This window comes from Eretmochelys imbricata, chromosome 19 (assembly GCF_965152235.1).
Source record: "Eretmochelys imbricata isolate rEreImb1 chromosome 19, rEreImb1.hap1, whole genome shotgun sequence".
NCBI classification, from domain to species: domain Eukaryota; kingdom Metazoa; phylum Chordata; order Testudines; family Cheloniidae; genus Eretmochelys; species Eretmochelys imbricata.
The window spans coordinates 8,036,244-8,057,134 of record NC_135590.1 but is presented as its reverse complement, the minus strand read 5'-3'; the positions used below and the strand labels follow the sequence as shown (position 1 = coordinate 8,057,134).

General features: G+C 50.1%; 1 protein-coding gene across 1 annotated transcript; it reads right to left on the bottom strand.

Moving 5' to 3' along the window:
* Positions 1 to 10,909: 10,909 nt before the first annotated feature.
* On the bottom strand, positions 10,910 to 16,182 carry LOC144277161 (elongation factor 1-alpha, oocyte form). The gene is made up of 8 exons (XM_077837763.1): positions 16,158 to 16,182; positions 15,180 to 15,334; positions 14,479 to 14,658; positions 14,088 to 14,384; positions 13,634 to 13,784; positions 13,294 to 13,550; positions 11,813 to 12,047; positions 10,910 to 11,039 (listed from the first exon to the last, which is right to left on the bottom strand). Exons 2-8 carry the CDS (start codon positions 15,321 to 15,323, stop codon positions 10,918 to 10,920), a joined length of 1,386 nt encoding a protein of 461 aa, XP_077693889.1. The 5' UTR covers positions 15,324 to 15,334; positions 16,158 to 16,182; the 3' UTR covers positions 10,910 to 10,917.
* Between the last annotated feature and the right edge of the window lie 4,709 nt (positions 16,183 to 20,891).

Genomic DNA, 20,891 nt, shown 5'->3' with positions numbered 1-20,891 from the left:
AGCTGGAGTTGCCCAGTGTCACAGAACAGTGGCCACCACCCACCGTGGGGCTCTGCAGTGGGACGCCCCCTCCTGTGCTGCTGGGCTTGTGATGTCTGACTCCGGAGTTTAGACAAATCATGGATCATTTTTAGGTATAGAAAACAGGGTGCCGCTGGGGATGGGAGCCGCACACAGCTCTCCAGTGACTCTGCTTCTGCCTTCTGCTTCTGCCAGATACCACAGCGATGGGCACTAAACACAGCACACTCCCCAAACTCATAGGCCATTCCCCCTCCAGTCTGGGCAGGAAGAGAGAGAATGTTGTTACTTTTAAATCCTTGAAAGGTACTGGGTGGGTAACGGTGGCGATGGGCGTGTTACAAGCACAAGTAGATTACTGGAGAGAACAGAATCATTATTAGGGCTTAACATCATCCAGGCAAGCCAGGGTGGAACATTTCAAACCTTTGTTTCCATTTTTATTTTTCATTTTCAGGAAATTACAAGAAAAACCTTCAGGACAGATCAAGAGACGTGACACAGGCGCTGGGCTGGGAGCATGACAGGAGCCTTTACATTACATCACACACCTGTTCTGGATTCATTCTCAATAGTTCTGTTACTGAAGTGGAAAAAATAGGGTGGCTAAAATACTTTCCAGCTTTTGTGACTAGTAACTAAAGAGCGCGTCGGCTAGTGCATAAAATGCCAGCTTCGTGTTTCAAATCCTATTGAGGTTGGGTTATGAGATTTGGTGATTCCACAGTTCCAGCAGCTGGACAGGGAATGGCAGAGACTTGGAGAAATGCTGTTGGTGAATTTTGCATGTAGACTAGTAAGCCCTGGTCTACACTACAAACTTAGACTAGTTAGCCCTGGTCTACACTACAAAGCCCCACCCCTGAGTGATGCAGTCATTCCAACTGAATTCCAGGTATAGACAGTGCTATGGGAGGGCTTCTCCCATGGACATAGCTACCACCTCTTGGGGGGTACCTACACTGATGGGAGAAGCTTTCTTGTTGGCATAGGTAGTGTCTTCATGCAACAGTTCAGCTGCACTGGTGCTGCAGCACTGTAAGTGTAGACAAGACCTAACTCCAGGAGGACAGAACACACGAACCAACATCTGCTTGTTGCCAAGTAGTTTTAAAATAATATACTGTATTGGATTCATCTGCAAGCAGATTTAGTTAGAGTGTAGCTAGGCTACCCAAAGCTCCCACGTTGTAGGACTGCGTTATAGCACAGTTAAATCATGGTTTGGTCTTGCAGCATAGACAGGATGGAATCGTGTTATTACCATACTCCTGAACCGGGCTAGATCCCTGCAAAGTTCAGGCGCACAGTTTAAGCACGCTTTGATCCTAGCCACGTTACGGGGTGTGTTTTTATCATGTCTGAGGAACAGCGGTGTTATAACTGGATCCTGCAATGTGGTAGATTGTGTAGCTCTTTTGCGTCCTGTCACACTTACTAACAATTCACTTCTCAGCAGACTCCTCCAGTCCTTACAAATAGAAAGGTAGGCGCTCAGAATCTTTATGTCCCAAAGTGGGAGAGTCCAATCGACACCAGAACCATCAGACCCACAGTGATCATTAGAGGCCAGCTCATATCAGCATCCAGCAGTGGCGGGGCTGCGACCTTCTTCTTTCGGGACACAGTGGTTGACTGCTTCTCTTTTTGCTTCTCTCTTAAGCGCGCCAGCAGAAACTTCAGGTCATTGTGCGGAAAGAATTTGGTGCCAAACAGGTTGCATTTGGGAATGAAAAAATGAGGCAGGTGAGCGGTTGCCACCTGCTGAATGAAATTGGCCCGGACCCTTTCAAAACAGGGAGCAACACTGGATGGGTTCCCGTCCTGGTCCTGCTTCCATTCCAGCAGCGTGTGAAAGAAAGAGGTCTCAGCATGGTAGGAACTCAAAGGAGCCAGTTCCAAGGGGTGCTCTGTCTTCAGGACTCCCAAAAGACTTTCCAGCATCTGCAGACATTCTGGCCTAGAGAAGGGAAAGCCACATTCTTGGCATTAGCAATTTCTGTTACTATTGGGTCAAATCCCAAGCTCCTTACTCTGTTTTAATTCAGGCTTTGACCTCAGTGGGAATTTTGCCTAAGTAAGGGCCTGGGGGCCACAGTGTGATAGACATTTGACCTACAAGAACATAAAAAAGGGGACAAATGCTGCTTCCACAGAGTAAGTCAATGAAGGTAAATATAGCAACACTAAATTTATGCAGGTGTAACTGAGAGCAGAATCTAGCCCAAGGTCCCTGCCCCAGAGAGCTGACAGTCAATGGGCCCAATCTTGCAAATGCTTACTGCCAGGCATACCATGAGCAGTCTCATTGACGGATGGGATTACTCAGAAAAGTAAGCATTATGCTCAGTAATAGTGTTTGGAGGATTGGGCTCTAATTAACGAGGTCTGCATGGAGAAGAGGGGAGGTAATGCAGCTGAAGCAAGTGACAGAGTATTGATTTCAGTATAGGCCTTATTAGCTCAGTAGTTGTTGGTTGTTGTTTTTAAATCACTATTGAAGTCTCAGCTATTTCACTTTCGATAGAAGTTGAGCATAGATCACGCCTAACTAGCTGTAAAGGGAAATGAATATACTTCAAATGCATCATCATGTTCATTAATAATACTTTATACTTCATTTGCACCTTCCGGCTGAGGATCCCAAAACACTTTACACAAATCAAGATCATTACCCCCATTTTATAGGGGGGGAAACTGAGGCACAGACAGGTGCTGTGACTTGCCCAAGGCCCTGCAGTGAGCCAGTGGCAGAGAGAGAAATAGAATCCAGGAGTCCAGATTCCCAGCCCTGTGCTCTAGACACTCAATCTCCCAGCTGATAGCAATGCTTTACATTTCATAGCACCTGCTATGCAAGGATCTCTAAGTACTTAACAGAAGAGGGTCCAGGTTCAAGTCAGGATTTCCAGGACAAAGAAAGTAAACTATTTCCAACAAAACCTGATGTTAGTCTGGCCTGTCTCGACCAGAACTGGGGGATACAAAGACTCTGGCCCAGCCCTGGCTTTCCAGACTTGCGGACATACTTGGTGTGGCAGTGGTTTGCCACATGCACGTACCTGCGGCACTTGGTCGTCTGACACTTCCGGGTGCTGGTGTGGCTTTTCAAAATCTCCTTTTCCACATGAGAGAAAGAAATTTTCCAGGTCTCTGAAATAACAGCAACCCCGGTGTCAGCCTACGCCCCCCCGCAGCTGGGCACAGAAGCCAGGGCAACAGTGGACACTGTTACAGGTGATGTGGAAATAGGATCATTTGTAATGTATTTTTGGTTCCAGTGTTGCCTGAGAAGTCACCCCTAACTGTGAAGCTCACCAAACAGCCCCAGGCCACTGGCTCACCCCCATCCCTCGCTGGTTCCCAGGGCTTCCTCACTCTTCCCAGCATTACCCCTCCCCAGCTCAGGGTTCCCCCTCCTCCTCCCATGCCTGCCACTCTCCTGGGAATGCCTCTTGCTCCCTTGTGGGGTAGCTCTAGGTCGAGGACTTGAACTGAACAGAAAAGGGGGAGACATAATTTCCCTCAATACATGTTATGTATGGGCTCCACTGAGGTCTCCAGAACATACAAGCCCTGTCTCAGCACGGCATATCCCACCAGGGGCTAGAAATATTATCTGCTGACTCTCTGCAGCTTTTCTTCTGGGAGACTAGCTAAGGCCAGTGCATTTACCATAGTGGGCTATGGAGAACATACGGGCGGCTCTGGCAGTGCTATGAAAAGACAGGAGGGGGCGCTGGCCCCGCGGGCTATGTGGGTTCCGTCCCCTGAAGGGGTGTTCATTGTCCCAGCTCTGCACACTACTACACCCATCCCCAGGCCTCAGCCTGACAATTCAATCCCTAAGCAGTTTCCCAGGAGAACATACGGTGGTGGCCAGCGGCTCCGGTGAGGGAGTTACCTTTGTTATCTTGACCAGGGGCCTGTTTAGCAATGAAATAGAGGGTCTTCCTCAGATATTGCTCCTTCTCCCCCAACAACTGCTTAATGTCCATTCCTTCGTCGTCTGAACTGGGCCACTGGCCAAAGATCTCCAGAGCCAGGACCAGGTCAATAGACATGAACGTGTCACCTCGGTTGTCCACCATCACCAGGGGCACCGCTGGGCCGTTCTGCTTTTTCCTCTCCAGCCTCATCTGCCATCCAGGAAAAGGCACTGAGGCACCAGACAGACAGTGGACAGACAAATGGGAGAGTTTAGAAAGAGGCAGTAATTCATCAAGGGGCTTGTTTGTGTTTAGATCAATGTCAGCCAAAGAAACCAAACCCACCAGAAACTCAACTAAATCCCTTAGGGAAGGACTCCTAGTGAGGAACCCACAGCTTTCCCCAGGAGATGGAGTCCAACGCACTCATCTCTGTGTAGTATGAAGGATCCTCAAGGGCCTAATACCTCGGCCTTTCACCTCTGGAAGCCTGGGTTCAAATCCTACTTGAGCTTGTGAAAATGAGCTTGTGGGTCTCAGCCTAGCCCCTATCTGAGCTATGCTGCAGCCACTGTTATTTTAAGAATGACTCAGGCCTGGAAGAGCAGGAGATGTCACAGGTCAGGGTGGAAGGGGGGATCCAGGTAGCCCCAGCACGGGGACACTCACCTGAGTAGAACACTTTGATGAACTGATCCAAGTGCTGCCGGAACTCCGTCATGATGCTCCCAGGGGACACAGTCTGCCCATCCTCCAGCAGGAAGGCAGCTGGAAAGCTGCGGGACTTTCTCAGCAGAGTCAGGGTGTAGAAGAGTCCATTGTACCCCTCCACCTCAGCGTACTGAATATAATCTGGAATCGGCAGGCTCAGCAGCACATCAAACCCATTTGGGGGCAAGAGCTGTAGACAGAGTCACCTACTGGAGATGCTGCTGAATTCTTTTCAGGCTAATCCCCCCTTCTCCTTTCCTCCACCCATCTCCTTGATTCCATCCCTTCTCACTTCTCATCCCTCCTTCCTGCTTTCATTCCCTACCTCCCCTTTTCCCTGCTGCTGTCGCCCTAGAAGGCTCTGACTGCTCCCACCGCCTACCCTCCCTCTCCTTGTTACCTTCCCAAACTCATAGCTGCTCCCCGTCATCAGTTCTCTCACGTCCCTGAAGTAGGGTCTCTCGGGACATTCATTCAGGTAGCTAAAGAACTGGCGGAAGAAGGCATGGAGAAGATCAACTGCGTTGGCCACATCCAGCTGTTTCAGGCGGAGGGACTTTGCCCTCGCTTTAATCCGGGTGAGGTTGTCTTTCTTCCAGTCTTGAAAGGTTCGCATTGCAGCTGAGGACCCTGGTTTCTCACTCAGATCGGCGGAGGCATCTTGGGAACAGACTTGCCCCAGGTCTCCTAAAGGGAAACATTAGAGATGAGAGATCCCTGGCAGTTCAGCCAGCTTCCTCCATATCAAACCATGCTGCTACTGCTTCTACAATGCAAGTTTAGGTCCCGATCCTTCTTCCATTGGTAAACTCCAATACGGGGAGGAGCTGGGCCTCTTTTTGTGCAGGATCAGCCTTACAAACTGTCCTAAAAGATTCTGGCAGAAAGAGAAATGAAGGAGTGCAAGAGAAAGGAGACTTGAAATGTGATGGAGGAGTTGGAGACGTGGAGAAGCAGTTCCACACAGTGGGTAATGCAGAGGAGAAGGCTCTCATGCTGTCAGGGGGAAGATTGCAAAAAGGAATAGCGGAAGTTGGCTGAGCAGAGGGAGCCGGAAAGAGGAGTAAAACGAGATCAGATCTGTGAGGTCAGCTGGAGTAAAGGGGGTCAGAGCTGCCTTTATCTCAGTGTAAGGGAAGGCTGGTTTGTGTGTTTTGTACTGCGAGATGCTGCACCTCTGTTAATTCAGACCAATCATAAGAGAAGCCACGCTGGCATGGCTGATACCCACCTTCATTGTGGTTGCAGTGCCTCGCGCACTTACAGGACACTGCTAACGACAAGGAGAAGGTCCATGGCTTTCAGGTAATAGGACACTCTCCTCCCATAGTGTTGGATTCATCAGGAATGTAGGGATTACCATATTGTAGGGGTGGGGGACATCTAACCCAGTGCCCTGTCTCTGACAGTAGATACTTCCAGAAAAGCATTGCCCCATTCCCACCTACCATAGACTCAGCTATTGTGCAGTATTTTACCACTGAAGGTAATTTCCTCCTGATCTCAGCTGGTGAGCAGTTTATACCCTGAAGCCTGAGGATCATTGGCCTGGAAACCTTTTAGCTGAATTAGTGTAAGTGCGGGTGCTATTCTTAGTCAGCCAAATGCGTGCACTTTTAAAAGTCCAATATGGGAAAGGTGCGGGTCCCCTAATTTGGGGCCCCACAGCCGACTCACTCACCCAACTCCCAAAGAGTCAGGAGAGGGAGGACAATAACCCATGTCATCTAGCTCCACCACCACATGCTGCGAGATCATCAAACGGAAAAATGGTGAAGTCTGGAGCGTTTCTGAACGGCCATTTCCAAACAGTGCAGGTCCAGTGGAGATTCCCTGACCTGCAGCTTTCCTGTGGAGCTTGTCCAACTCCACCTTCCATCTGCTCTGGGTGCCAGGGCTCCAGAGCATGGGAGCCTAAAGTGTCTAGGGTCCACTGCTTCCTCGCCCTGAGGTTTGAAGATTCTGCTGCTTCTAATGGGGACAGGGCTCGCAGGCTGGCGTCTCTGTGTCTCCCGGCTCTTTGCTTCTGCCGGCTCTGCCCTTCCTCTGAGGACCCTTCCAAACCCCACTATTCTTGGCAGGCGTAACATTGAGGGGCGCAGAGCTTTCACTTAGAGTCGGGCCTGCCATCTTGCATTTGGACCCTATGAGATTCAAAGAGAATCCAGGTGTTTATTGTGATTCCAGGTTTCTTTTCCCTAATGACTAATTAGAGGGAAAAGAAACCACAGATGTTCTAACTCACCCGATACTATATAGTCTCTGGTGCTTCTGTTCCGATCCCCCCCCTCAGCCACCTCTGATGGCAGAAGAGAGGGATGCTGCCCTTAGTCATAAAAAAAAATGCAGGGCTAAGAAGCAATGTGCTCATTTCACTTTCCTCTTAGGAAATGGGCAGAGGGAACCCAAAGCAGCCAGCAAGCGAAACGCCTCACTGCATCCCGCTCATGGCAGTAATTAGCATTTCCATCGTACTTATCTTTAAAGAGCTGTACAGACATTAGCCGGGGAATCCTCCCAGCAGCCTGGGACAGAGATACATTATTAGCCCCGCTTTAGAGACTGGGGCCCAGCCAGCTAGAGAGGTGAAGAGACTTGCTCAAGGCCACCCCGCAAGGCAGTGGCAGAACAGGACCTAGACCTCAAGGAGCTCCTGGGTTCCAAATGTGCGGCCTCAGTCTCTACGCTGTTGGGGAAATGGCTTTCTGTCCTGGCTAGGAGGAGCAGAGATACAAAGCAGCCTTCAAACCCAGGCAGCTCTCACATGCTGCCCCCTGATAGCAACGTTACAGAAAATGATCACGTGACCTGGCCCAGACAACAGGCTAGGGGACAGGCCAAGTCCACGATATAGGGGTGCTTTGGGATCATTGTTAAACATTTCAGTGTGAGCTGTACAGGTGGGCAGGTGCACGTAGCAAAACCATCAGATGGTCAGAAGTGGGACAAGACCTTAGAGGCGCAAGTCGGGCAGATAAATGTCCCCCACATCCAGTGGAAAGACGGAGCATTGTGGCTTGCAGAAAATCACCATCGCTCTGTGGTCTCCTGGTAGCCTTCTGAATGGCATAGTTTGACTCCAAGCAGTGTGGGGCTTGGATGCTGACCCATAAGAGGACCCCTAGCTTACAAGGGGATCTGCAAAAAGAAAAGGAGGACCTGTGGCACCTTAGAGACTAACAAATTTATTTGAGCATAAGCCTTTGTGAGCTACAGCTCTGCTGTAATTGTTGGATGACTACTGGCATCCTCCCTTCTTCCTGGCTCGGCCACAGCTGCTTGCCCGTGGGAATCATGAAGAATGCCTGCTCTTCCATTCTTTAATACTAGTTCATTCCTCCTTGCTGCCATGTCATACACCACCTAGGCAGGGTAGCGGAGCCATACCATCTTTTTACCTTCTCCAGCTGAGATCCACAAAGACCTCATTCAGCCCCTTTCCTGGCCAGAGGGCACATCTCAGCCCTCACATGCCATGGGGTCTCATCTATCCAGACAGGGTCCAGCCACAGCCTTGGTGGAACTCCACTGACGCAGTTCCAGCCGGGCTGCGTTTGGCCACCCTCGTTGGGCTTTGCTCTTGTCAGAGACCAGCTGCAGCTAGCATTACTTCTTTTTTAATTCTCAGCTACCACCTTTGTCTCTGGAGTCATTAATAAATTCTCAGTCAATCAGCCAGCTAGTTTATTGCCCTGATTTTCTTCCTGCCTCAGAAAGAAAAGCACCCAGTGGGGCCATTTCATCGTTAGAGGGACAGTCAAAATCGGACAGACCAAGCCGGAGCCTTTCCATGCATTTGGTTCCCAGAACAAGCCTACATGTCCAATGCAAGTGTCCTCATGCCAGAGAGGAGTAACCCTCAAGATAACACAGGCTGTCCTCATTTTCACCTAGCATCCCTAGAGAGTTGGGAGCAGAAGGACTTTCAGATTAGAAGACATAAGGCAAGTTCTGCCTTGAGGTAGGTGCAGCTCTCCCTACCAGTTACAGAAGCTATCCCATGCACACAGGGAAATTTGGTCTACCCCTCAGAAACCCACAGGTGGGAGAGGTTTAAGACCAATGCGTGGCTATTGAGCATGCCAGCTACTCCCTGCTAGCAGTCAGCCTGCAGTCATTTCCCCTTAGAGTCAAGCTGTTGACTGGGTTGTTCCCATCCCAGGCATGGGAGTTCTTCACCTGATTTGCAGTCACACAGGTAGGCTCAGGGGGCTGTGTCTACACTAGAAGCACTACAGCAGCTTACCTATGGCCCCGTAGCATACCCAGAGTACAACAAGAGAAGGGTTTTTCCTTTGCTGTAGGAACTCCGCTTGCTTGAGTGATCATAGCTAGGTCAACGGAGGCATTCTGTCAACCTGGCTGCATCTGTGTCCGGTGTTAGCTCAGCAGAACTAGGGGGTTCAGGGTGCCATGGATATTTCCCCACCCAAGGGCACTGTATCCAGGCTAACTTAAGCGTAGGCTACACTTCAGAGGGTAGATGATCCTTGCTGGCCTGCTCCTCCCATTCCCTTTTGTGAAGGGGATAGAATCTCTGTTCCCAGGTCTGCTTCTGCCAGGGCCTAGTCATGAGGTTTCTGCGAGGAGGAGTGCTACAGATACCTGGCTCCCAAAAATCCAGAATTGCTAGCTCTAGAGTGGCCCTCTGCAAGGGTCTACCCCCCTCCCCACCTCAATTGAGGCTTTGCTCCAAGTACGGCCCGGAGCCTCAGAACTAGAGAGCTCCTTAGCAAGGGCCAGCATCACCCATGGTGGTGAAGATGTGTGGCATTTAATAAAGGCAGGTTGCTACCATTTCTGTTCCTGCTGGAGTGACCCAAGATAGGAGGCAACGAATGAGGGAAGTATCCCAAAGGGAAATAGGCCATAAAAAAACCTTAAGAGGTGGCTTAAAAGAAGCCAGGGCACCATTTTAAGCTAGCAGTAGAAGATCTAGACACCCCAAAAGCCCCCCCCTTTTTTTTTTTTTTTTTTGCTGCAAGCAGATTCATAGCTTCCAAGACGAGAAGGGACCACGGTGATCTTCTCGTCTGACTCCTGCATAACATGGGCCAGAGAACTGCCCCAAAATCATTCCAAAAGCAGATCTTGATTTAAAAATGGTCAATGTTGGGGTAAGTTGGTCCAATGGTGAGTTGCCCTCATTGTTAGAGACGTACACCTTCCAGTCTGAATTTGTTTAGATTCAGCTTCCAGCCCTTGGATTGTGTTCTAGCTTTCTCTGCTAGATGGAAGAGGTCATGACAGGAGGAATGAATATGTAGTAGATACTTTGACCGATCATGTGACCCCTTCACCTTCTGTTAAGGTGAGTAGCGAGACCCACCTTCTGCCAGAGGAGAGTGAGCGGTACATAGACAGTAACTCAGTTCTCTAAGGATCAAACTGCCAGTCTTTGGTCATCTTCTGCTAACCCCTCCCTGTTGGAAACCCCCCATTGAGAAAGCTCACGAGCTAGCATCAGTTCCTCTAGTCACAGACCCTTCCCTCCCATCACAAGGGCCAGCTAGGGGCTCCTGGCTAAGCATCCAGCTTGGAGTGGTAATGACTGGCAATGAGGGTGCCTCACCCTAACTTCCACTCCCCCCCACATGTCCTCAAAGGCAAGTGGACTCCTCTGAGGATTTTCCAGAGAGGACTCAGCCATTCAAACCCACAATGCCAGGAGATGCTCAGGGTCTCTTGCTGGTGTTTCCCCAGCTTTGGGCTTTCCCTCCCCTCCTGCTATACCTCTCATTTGTCCTGCTTGTGAGCATCTGTGATGCTGCCCCTCCTCCGATGGAGCCCCTGCTACTGGTAGCTCCAGCACCCAGCAACTGCCCCCTTCAAACTGCCACTTGGAACCATGCGGTCCACGTATTCCTGGGTGAGAAGGCCAAAGCCAAGACATTGTACTTGCTGGCTGAATGGCAGTGCAGGGGCTAGAAAAGAAATGCTATTCCATGGGAAAATTGATGGGATCTATTGTGGCCCCCCCCCAGCACTGTTTGTAGTTAGGAGCCAGCATTGGTTAGAGAGGTCCCCCATGACATAGCCAAGAGGGCTGACTGCCCACCCCAGAGGAAGTGGGTACAGACACACCAAGCCATGGTCCTTTTTCCAATGGGCAGTTTATTCAGTGAGGACAGTTAGAAAAGTTAAAGTGCAAGGGGTCAGGCAGACCCATCCCACCCATGGCTATGCTAGTGCCATTTGCTGAAGGCTCAGCGATCTGTGCTGTACAAGTAAGTCCAGACGGTGATTGTGCCGGTCTTCATTTCTTACTGGCCTTCACAGCTGATTTGGTGACTTTGGCAGCTGCACTGACTTTCTTCTCGACCCCCTTGATCACACCCACCGCCACCGTCTGTCTCATGTCACGAACAGCAAAGCGACCTGCCGGAGGAGAGGAGTGTTAGGTGGTTGTTTTCCTTTGTCTGTTCAGCCCATGAGGCTCTTTTGGGCAAAGGTTGCCAACAGTTCCTTACTCTAACTCAGTGGCACTCAGCTCTGGGACAGGAATTGAAGGAATTTACAGCCACAGCAGGGCCTAGTCTAGCCTCTGATGATTTAGCCCTAGGTTGGAGGGCATATGCTAAGACCATAGGTCCATCTAGCCCAGTATCCTGCCTTCTGTTCATTCTCTCTGGGCACCTGGCATTGGACACTGTCAGAACAGGCAATCAAATGATCCATCCAATCACCCATTTCCAGCTTCTGGCAAACAGAGGCTAGGGACACCATCCCTGCCCAATGGCCATTGATGGACCTATCCTCCATGAACTTATCTAGTTCTTTTTTGAACCCTGTTATAGTCTTGGCCTTCACAACATCCTCTGGCAAGAAGTTTTACAGGTTGACTGCATTGTGTGAAAAAGTCCACTCTTTTGTTTGTTTTAAACCTGCTGCCCATTAATTTCATTTAGTGACCCCTAGTTCTTGTGTTTATGCTGGGCTTCTAATAGATTCCCATGAAGTCAGAGGCCAGCACTTGTACGGACTACTGTTGTTCCCTGCAGAGCCAGGACCACAGATCCCTGCACAGACACTAGCAAGAGTAAGTGCCCTGTGATCTAAATTGGTCATAGCAATTTAGTTACCTGGTTCGAAGGCAGATGTACCAGTGCTAGAGGGCAGTACCTACTTTATCCCATCCATTATAGTCTTACCAAGAGGTGGGTAGTCTGAGAAGGTCTCCACACACATAGGTTTGCCAGGAATCATCTGCACAATGGCAGCATCTCCAGACTTCAGGGCCTTGGGATCATCCTCCAGCTTCTTGCCAGACCTGCGGTCGATCTTCTCCTTCAGCTCTGCAAACTTGCAGGCGATGTGAGCAGTGTGGCAATCCAGCACTGGGGCGTAGCCAGCAGCTATCTTGCCTGGGTGGTTCAGGATGATGACCTGCAAAGGAGGAGTTAGTTATGAAACCTGGATGAGCAGCAGAAGGTTCTCCTGCTCATTTGTTCTTGGGGAACCCCTGTTGTGAGGGCTATGTGGGGAATCTAAGGACTAAGCTTTTTAGAAGCCATCTTAGAATCTGGTGTAGTTAAGGTGAATTGGTCCCGTTGCTTGATTTTTGTGGGCCTAGTTCTGTTGGTACAAGCACCATCTAGCTTGCCAGAGCTGATGAGATTGAAAGTAAAAATAATATCCACATTGCACAGTGCCTAGTGGTAGCAAACTTGAACTGTGAGAAGCTTGGCCCTGTCCTTAAGAGGTTACAATCCATCTGTTACAACTGGAGAGGAATAGACAGGAACGGTTACTGTATGCTCCTAACATGACCGGCTGTCACAGCAAGCGCTCTGGGCGTTTGTCTCAAAGCAATCTGTTCATTAGGGGTAGCAACCATGCAGAGAACAGTGTTAGAGGGAGTGCAGTTGCCAATAATAACTCTAGCTAACTTCAGGTGGTTCTCGGACTACTTTTAGCAGCTATGGGTGGACAGCTATTGTTCAGAAGCCTCCTGCCATGACCGTGTGGCACTACACGACTAATGGCACCAATGACAGTGGCAAAATGGAGATGGGGTGGGAATAGGGTGACTAGATAGCAACTGTGAAAAATTGGGACGGGGGTGGGTGGGTTAATAGAAGCCTGTATAAGACGGCCTCAAATATCAGGACTGTCCCTATTAAAAAAACAAAAACCAGGACATCTGGTCACCCTAGGTAGGAAGGAGGAGAGCTAGTGGTTATGTGGCTGCTGGTACCAGGTCCTTCAGGGCGGGGCAAGACAAAAAACACACCTTCCCTTTTCCGTTCACGGGGATTAGCTCCAGATTTGCTAATTTGACCTAACCTAAGGGCATGGCACAGATTACTCTTGTGCAGGCTGGGAGAGCCATTTGTCCTCTTCCACTCATAGTATGACCAGCTGTCCCGATTTTAGGGTCTTATATAGGCTCCTATTACCCTCCCATCCCCATTTTTCACATTTGCTGTCTGGTCACCCTGTCCACTCAGCTGCCGTGGCAGACACCTCCATGCAAACAGAGTGGCTGGAGCAATTGTACTAACATATACAGTAGTAGTGTTGGAAACAGCGTTGCTTATTTGCAAGACTGGCCTAGCATGAAGTACAGCCTCCTACACCCAGGAAGGAGTGATTTGGAGTCAACCAGCCCCGTTGTTTTCGCACCCCTGACCTGAGAGGTGAAGCTACCAGCCTCCATGGGAGGGTCGTTCTTGCTGTCTCCGGCCACATTCCCACGCCGGATGTCTTTCACAGACACGTTCTTCACGTTGAACCCGATGTTGTCACCCGGCAGCGCCTCTGCCAGAGCCTCGTGGTGCATTTCCACCGATTTCACCTCTGTGGTGATGTTGGTGGGGGCAAAAGTCACCACCATGCCGGCCTTCATGAAGCCGGTCTCCACGCGGCCCACGGGGACCGTTCCAATACCTGGGGGATGGAGATAGTGGCATCAGTCGTGTGGCCTAGAGAAGGGGCTACCATGCCCAGTGAGCTCCTCCCCCCATGCTCACCGCCGATCTTGTAGACATCCTGCAGGGGCAGACGGAGTGGCTTGTTAATTGGGCGGGAAGGAGGGATAATGGAATCCAGAGCTTCCATTAGAGTGGTGCCTGCAGCATTCCCATCCTTCCTAGTGATCTTCCAGCCTTTGAACCAAGGCATCTACAAACAGACAGGAGGCAAGACTGAAGCTAGGCAGGGCCCGAGAGCGCCAGGCGTCTCCTAGGAGGCATTTGTGCCCACCTGGCGCTAAACAGCCTCTCCATATATGGGGGAGAAAAACATACCTTGAAGAAATAAAGCTCTGTGAGCCCCCAGATCCTACCCATGCTCCACTTAGAGCCCTGGCTGAGAGCGTGGTTCCCCCATGCCCATAGGTTCTGTGCAGCTTCCCCAGCCCGTCATTCCATCCCAGCACTCAGATCTGGCCTCCATGAGGCACGCAGAAAGAAGCATGCTCCTTACTTTGGCACTGGCCTCCAGCATGTTGTCCCCATGCCAGCCAGAGATGGGCACAAATGCCACAGAGGCTGGGTTGTAGCCGATCTTCTTGACGTAGGCGCCCACTTCCTTGGTGATTTCCTGGTAGCGCTTGCCGCTGTAAGGGGGCTCCGTGGAGTCCATCTTGTTCACCCCAATGATGAGTTGCTTCACCCCCAGCGTGTAGGCCAGCAGGGCATGCTCCCGGGTCTGCCCGTTCTTAGAGATGCCAGCTTCAAACTCTCCCACCCCGGCTGCCACAATCAGCACTGCGCAGTCAGCCTGGGGTAGGGAGGGCACACAGTATAAGAGCATGCCACAGTTCTAGCTGCTTAGGCACCTCATCACCTCCACCCGGAGCAGGGCCAGTCCGTACCTGAGAGGTGCCGGTGATCATGTTCTTGATGAAGTCTCTGTGGCCAGGGGCATCAATGATGGTGATGTAGTACTTGGTGGTCTCGAACTTCCACAGGGAGATGTCGATGGTGATCCCACGCTCCCGCTCGGCCTTCAGCTTATCCAGCACCCAGGCATATTTGAAGGATCCCTTCCCCATCTGCGTGGGAGAAGGCACCAGTTACACTAGGTGTTTAGGGCTGGGCACAAGTACTCACTAGGGAACAGCTCCCATTTCCCCCTCAACATAAGATTGCTTTAACTGGGGTGCTGTTTGCAAGTGGGATTCCCATGGCTTTTAGAACTGCCATTAACTGGAACAATTGGTGTCAGACCCCTCCCCAATCTACAGTTATACAATTTGGTGAGCAGGGAGCTTGCAAAAGGGACTATTAGAGACATGCTTACCCTAAGCATGTCTCTATCAGTATAGAGAAACTGACGCAAACTTCCTTACTGTAGACAGGACCTTGAAGTGGCAGATGTGCTAATGCACCCCAGACATATGAACAGCCTCTTGGCTCTCCAGGCGCCCCCCACCCCCACGGTTTGGATTTCATGGCTCTAAGAGTCACAACTTATGCAGTGACTGAGCCACGCATCTGACAGCAACCCCACACAGCCCCACAGAATGAGTTAAAGGCACTTCGGAGCCAGTCTGCTTGGCACCATTGTCCCAACCTCAGCTGCCTCCTTCTCAAACTTCTCAATGGTTCTCTTGTCAATGCCCCCACACTTGTAGATGAGGTGCCCAGTAGTAGTCGATTTCCCAGAGTCCACATGGCCGATCACCACAATGTTGATGTGGATTTTCTCTTTTCCCATGGTGCTGGTTTCTATAACAAAGAGGGGGTTTAAGACAGGCTCCTGCCCCCACACAACCCCTCCCCCCACCTCTGGGCCATGCTCAGCTTTGCTCCACACAGAGCAACCGCAAAACTAGCAAGGATGCAGGTTTATTGCCAAGTACAGGTTTAACCGGGGACCAGGTTTCTAAATGAACGGGGAAAGGTAGAGCGAGTAGAGTTGCTTGGAGACTCCTGGTCCCGCATACATAGGTACCGGAGGCAACTGGCTAGGAGAGTTTGTGGTCACTGACCAGACTGCCAGAGCTTTAGCTTTGTTAGCTACAAGACACAGTTCCTGGAGGAGGTTTTATCATGCCCCCCCCCGCCCCATCTGAGCGGAGACCAGTCCCTCTGAACTGCTTCCAAGCGGCCAGCACCGAGTGCTTTCTAGCCAGTGATCATGCAAGAACAGTAGCCTCCTGTGACTGCCCTTCAGCCCAATTCACAGCACCTACATCACTGGGGGAGGGCCCCTGTCTGAGCACTGGGATTGCCAGTACAACAGAGCTCACAGAGGGGAGGGGTGAAGGGAACAGTCCCTCACTCAGGAAGTCAATGACAAGATGCGTCAGGCCACCCTTAGCCTGTTCCTAGCCCAGGCTGACGACTAGGTCTGGGAAGAAAGTCACCACCCCACCCTCCTGCCAGAGGCATCGTGGCAGGTACTGCCCCTCCCCACCCAATCTCCCATCTCTAGCCCGTGGGGCAGGGAAAAGACCAGGATCCCAGGGGAGCTCAGAACTGGGCACAGACAAGCCCAGCTACGAACCCCCCGAGCCGGGGCACAAAACCCTACACGACGGGTGCTTACCTGGGTTCACAGCCCCGGGAGAACAGCAGCTACGCTCCTCACGCCCCCGCCTCCCAGTCCATTTAAACCTGGCCCGGGAGCGGGTACCAACCTAACCACGCCCCTTCCGAATGCCCAGCACCAATCACTGACTCCGGGCTGCTTAGCCACGCCCCCTTAGAGCCACATGGAGAGAAACACGTGGAAGGGATAAACAAAGCAGATTAAGTCCCTCCCTTCACCTACCGTCAGGGTGCTGGGGAGCCAGCAGGGGCCCCTGGGTCTGCGGCGGGGCTGAGAGGCCTCAGTTCAGCCCTATTATAATAATAATAATGAATAAACGATCAGCAGAGGGATGAATACCAATTAACAAAGGACTGAATGCATCCCATGAAGTGAGCTGTAGCTCAGGAAAGCTTATGCTCAGATAAATTTGTTAGTCTCTAAGGTGCCACAAGTCCTCCTTTTCAATTAACAAAGATAAAGGCTAATGGGAGCAGAGTCAGGGCTGAAATCAACAGAGTCTGACACATCTGTAAAGCCAGAGAAAGATGCATAATGAGGACTAATCAATATAGGGTAATAAAGAGAGATGATGAGAAAATGAGGAACAATAGTAAATAGCTATGGTTATATAAATAAATGATAATAATAAAGAATACTACAGAATAATAACAGGTCATTAAGGACTCAGGTGAAGAAATCAACAGAGATGAATCAATAGAGAAAGAAGGAGAAATAATGGGGTGTAATAAGTAGGTACATAGCTTCAGACCCTGATCCTGCAAACTCCTCCATGCATCCCAGAAGGCTCCATTGACTTTACTGGGTCTTCACAGGGGCCTGCCTATGCAGAGGGCCCCCTATTTCAGTTCTTACTTATTTGAGAAGCCCCGTGAACCTGATTCTGAAAGCTGTTCTCTAGGGCTGCTGTAGTGTCTGCTTGCACGGAGCAGCTTGCAGGGTCAAGGCAGTGGCCTACTTCTTGTGAATAGGGGCTGCAGGACTGGACCCTTTGACTTCAGGCCAGGGATTCTTTTTAGTGGCTTGGCATGTCTTTCCCATTCTACATATGCAAAGATACATAAATAGTTAGACATGATCATAAATAAACTCAAACTAATAAAGGATATAGAATAACAATAAACACATACACACCTAGGCTCAGATTCACAAAAGTATTTAGGTGCTTCACTCCTATTAGCCGTGAGCCATCTAAATACCTTTGAAGCTCTGGGCCCTAACTCACTGAGCTTTGCACTGTTCCTCCAAGCATGAGATCACTGCTAACACAGCCAGCTGGGATCACTGCAGTTCCATGGAGTCGTCAGTTCTCCAGGGCCCTCAGTGGAGGTAGTGTAGTTTTCATGATCTTGGCGGGAAGTACGAAGGCCTCTGCTTCACGGAGGACCCAGTGTGATCTGAGGCTAGCTGTGAAAGAGACAGATAAAGGGAAATTAAGTTTAGTCCCTGAGTACTAATTGTTTTAGGCAGAATCTTTTTCCTAGTCATTGGCAGACACATAACACTGGAATCAGTTGCCAAGCAGCATTAGGAAATGTATCCTAGTGTCACTCCGGAGAACAGGCTTGCTTTATTACTGACCACTTATAACGGGCTCCAGAGGTGCTATTAGCTTGCAGCTATTTCCCCTTTGGCTAGACTTGTCACAGATTTTATATCAGCTCAGCAGAAAAGTGTGTGTTCTGTATATGGATGGGAAACCTTCTATGATCACAGAGGTGTTAGTGTTCCAGCAGGGGGTGCTCTTCCCTTTAAGGAAGTACTAAAACAGTACTAAATTGCCATCATTTGAATGAGACCATTAAACAAGTGGGGGCAAATGCTAGATATATTGCCACTTACAGTGACTCATTTTGGACTGGGGGGTTGTGAGTTTGGCAGAAATGATCTCATATGGAAAGAAAGAGAATGAGGGCCCTGGTTGGGCAAGTCACCACTTCTTTGTGCCTCAGTTTCCCATTGGAATAAAGATAACTGGCCTCCTTTTTAAAGTGCTTTGAGATCTAGGGATGAAAATTTCCCCCCATTTTTAACCCTGGTGTCCTGGCCAACTTCCAGTGTGGGTAAATATACTCTCAACTCTCCTGCCAGTTTCTGCAGAAACTCACTTTCCTAGCACATGGCACTTTTTGTAGATTATACACCAGCAAGTAGCCAATACATGGAGAAATACCTATATCTCATTAGAAGATTGCCGGGAATGGGTGACAGGGGATAGAACACTTGATGAGGACCTGTTCTGTTCATTCCCTCTGGGGCACCTGGCATTGCCCAATGGCGGAAGACAGGATACTGGGCTAGATGGACCTTTGGTCTGACCCAGTATGGTCATTCCTATGTTCTTATGATTTTGCTAAGGTGCTTGACATAAAAATACCTTTGCCCACCTCTGTCCTGGCCTCACTAACATCAGTTTGGCCACCCACAGGCCAAAACTGGATAGGGTGACCAGACAGCAAATGTGAAAAATCAGGACGGGGGTGGGGGGTAATAGGAGCGTATATAAAAAACAGATTAAAAAATTGGGGCTGTCCCCATAAAATCAGGAGATCTGGTCACCCTAAAACTGGAGCCATTGTGAGCAATACCAGTCAGGCACCAAAATTTGGCTCTTGCTACTTTCACTTGAAGGAGCATTTATGACTTTTGGCCATTAGTTGGCAAAATTGCACAATCAGTCAACACATGTTTCTAGGCCAGTGAGGATTTTGTTAATTAGCGTTCAGACACCTGGATTCTATTCCCAGCTGTTAGTGCCAGTGACTTGCTGTGTGAGCTTTAGCCAATTACCTCAGTTTCCCCATCTGCAAAGTGAGAATAATACTTGCCTCACAGTGGTGTTTTGAGGCATAGTTCATTCATGTTCAGGCAGCATTTTGAGATTCTCCAAGGAACGCTGCTTGGGAAATGCAAACTATTCAAAATCGTGGTGGAGCAGAAAACACAATCAACGATGAATAATTTTTCAGCAAGCTTAGCCTCGTGGTCTGCTGGGAGAATACCCACTAGTAGATTGGGACATCCTGCTATGAACGGACACAGCGCTTTAGTGAGTCGGACACAGAGTCGCGTGCAGATCTCACAGCTAATCCAGCGTGTGTAATATACAAGTTTACATACACAAGGGTCTCAGACTTCAGGGCTGTGTTAAATATTCATCGTGCATAAGAGACAGGCCTACAGTTAGCTGTGTGCTGGTGCTGAGCCCAGTGCAGGGACCAGGAGGCAATACAAAGTGCCGACCCTATCCTGGAGCTGCTGGGGTTCACAGCACTCCTGGCACAGTTTAGAGCAACTCAAGTGACGCCTGCAAGATGTAACAGCCAAGGAAATAGCTGGGGATTGGAGTAGGAAAGTCATGGCCACACCTACTTCGTCCTGTGCCAACGCCCCCTGCCCCCTAGTCTGTAGCAGACATGTCCTGGGGGCTCCTCGAGGGGGTGCTCCAGAGCCAGTCACACTGGTTCTGTGTGTTATTATGGGGAAGCCTCCTCTATGCTGTGGTATTTCCTAAGGGGGCTTTATGGCAGCTTTACAGAGGGGCTAAAGGCAGCCATTAATCCCACCTGAATGCGGCAAGAGGGGGTTGACTGCGGCACAGGTTGATGGTGTGAATCCAGCATTTCAGTAGCTCCTGAATTTTGTTACTGTGGCCATTCAGTGGCTCATGTCGGACAAGTGGCTAGGTCCAGCCGCGGTGAACAGGTGTTGTTGTTCAAGACAGGTCAAAATCCCAACGTTTGAGCTCTGTGATGGGCAGAACCAGTGCTCTGGATCCAAATACTCATAAATCTGGGCCTGTATCCAAGCGCCATGAGGTTCAGATTTGGCCCCTTATACAGAGACATTCTAGCAGCTATCTGAGCCTGGATGCAAGTCGGTACCAGGAGGCTGCTCCCAGGCCTAACTCAACAAACAGAGTGACCCCTGAATGTGGAGAAGACACTGTCCTCTTTAGCAGCGCTGCAGGGGGTAAAAAGCCTGGAGTTGCTGGGAGATGATTCATCTCTTCCCTGCATCCGATGAAGTGAGCTGTAGCTCACGAAAGCTCATGCTCAAATAAATTGGTTAGTCTCTAAGGTGCCACAAGTCCTCCTGTTCCTTTTACACACACACTGTTGCTCTGGCAATTGCGATACATTAGAGAGAGACATTGCAGGGAGACTCCAGTGGTCTGCTTGAGAGAGAAGGGGGAGAGTGGTTGCTAGTGGCAGTGGGGAAACAAGAGAAGGGCTGATAAACTCTCTAATCGCATCAAAGGGGGAGTTCAGCTTCAAACAGAACCCAGTCCTTGCTCAGGTGTGTTAAATGGGGCCTTTTCACAACCCTGCACCCCTCCCCACCACTCATGAACAAAGCCTTGTTAAAATTAACCAGCCCCGGCCCACAGTCACTTTGCAGGCATTCTGTGGCCAAGGAAGTGCTGTGGCTTTTAACCCCTTGGGTCATAAACGTGAACCTCAAGCCGTTTAAATGAGCTCTCCAAGCGTCACTGAGCAACATCCATATGACATGAATTCACTCCGACGTCTATCCCAGCACCACCAACGCTGTGCACGGCCCCGCTCTCACTGTCTCGGAGGCATATTGGTGGGTGTGAGGAGTCATCTCTTCAGATCACCCAACCCCACTCTTTGATTTGAAAGCAAAGGGAGAGCTGGAGCCAGAAGTGCAGCCCTCTGGAACCAGTGGCAAGACAGCTTAACTGTGCTGTTGACAGGGCCCTCAGCA

What these genes read in the sequence shown, in the direction of transcription:
- LOC144277161 (XM_077837763.1), bottom strand. Translation starts at nt 15,323, where the DNA reads ATGGGAAAAGAGAAAATCCACATCAACATTGTGGTGATCGGCCATGTG. An exon ending in TGCTGGAGGCCAGTGCCAAA is followed by an intron (nt 13,785 to 14,087) that starts GTAAGGAGCATG and finishes GTCTGTTTGTAG; the next exon opens with ATGCCTTGGTTCAAAGGCTG. An exon ending in CTCAGACTACCCACCTCTTG is followed by an intron (nt 11,040 to 11,812) that starts GTAAGACTATAA and finishes CTCCTCCGGCAG; the next exon opens with GTCGCTTTGCTGTTCGTGAC.